General features: G+C 59.9%; 1 protein-coding gene across 1 annotated transcript in view; it reads left to right on the plus strand.

Annotated features, from left to right (window-relative positions):
- The window catches only part of NAPSA (napsin A aspartic peptidase), an 11,858-nt gene extending 11,521 nt beyond the window's left edge, over positions 1-337 (plus strand). Inside the window, exon 10 of the mRNA XM_006763878.2 lies at positions 305-337. Coding sequence (XP_006763941.1) covers positions 305-337 — 33 coding nt within the window. The remainder of the gene's footprint in view (positions 1-304) is intronic.
- Positions 338-1,147: the final 810 nt, after the last annotated feature.

Raw genomic sequence — 1,147 nt, forward strand, 5'->3', positions numbered from 1 at the left:
TAAGGGTGGATAGCTGACTAAGGTCCTTACCCTGGCCCCTACCCCCAGCCCCTAGTGCCTACCAAACCCCCTGACTTGCCCAGAGCCTCATTCAACTCAAGCCCAATCCCTCACGCCAGGATTCACTGCTTTTGCCCGGGGATACACCAGAATTCGGGGCAGAGAGGAGTCGGAAGCCCCGATGATGTCTTTTCTCTGCCCTCCTGGGTCCCGGCGGGGTTTTCAAGACTCAAGGGTATGGAATCAGGGGCAGTGGGGAGCCCAGGGTCTGCGTGGTGAGGGGAGCTAACTCTCTGTTCTGCAGGACAAGCCCCACTTCTGCAACTCCCTGCAGTGACGCAGCCCGGTGTCCTGGCCAGGATGGGGGTTAGAGGGGGTGATGGGGTGGGGGTGGGGGAGCCTGAAAGAAATGCCCAGAGGTCCAGAGACGGGGGCAGAGGCTGAAGGACAGCGGGACTGAGGGCCAAAGAAATGCGGGCAAAGAGAGGGGGACAGAGACTGGGGGGGGGGAGTGAAAAGACCTGGGAGGGGGGCGAGACCAGTGGATGGGGACAGCCAGGAAGAGAAAGGGCAGAAAGAGAAAAGGCAGTGGGGGAGTGCGGAGACAGAGGAGGGGGAAAAGACACGGGGAGGGAGGCCAGATAGCAAGGGTGATGGGGACAGACCCAGATGAATGGGCAGAGATCCAGAGAGTGGGAGAAGAAAGCCTGGGATGGGGGGCAGTGTAGGACAGAGAAACACAGAGGGGGGACAGAGGCCCGGGAGGGGGGGGGGCGGGACAGGGGTCCAGAGAGAAAGGCAAATCCCGGAGGAAAAGGTATAAAGACTAACAGAAAGAGACGGGGGTTGGGAATACCGAGACACGGCGGTGGGAGAGGACACTGAGGCTTAGAAGAGGGGCAAAGACTCAGAAGGAGGGGGGCACATTCAGAAAGCAATGGACAGCGACCCAGAGGGAGGGAGACTTAGAAGTGTGAGTGCAAAAAAAAAAAAGTGTGAGTGCAGAGACGGGAGGACAAATATTTAGAGAAAGGGGCTCAAAAGAGACGCAGAAACGGGAGCGGGGGTAGGTGACGGGGTGGGGGCGGGGGCGATACGAACCAGCCGCCGCACCTGCAAGAAGGAGGCGGCAGGCCAGGGACCCAGC

This window comes from Myotis davidii, unplaced genomic scaffold, assembly GCF_000327345.1.
Source record: "Myotis davidii unplaced genomic scaffold, ASM32734v1 scaffold358, whole genome shotgun sequence".
NCBI lineage: Eukaryota > Metazoa > Chordata > Mammalia > Chiroptera > Vespertilionidae > Myotis > Myotis davidii.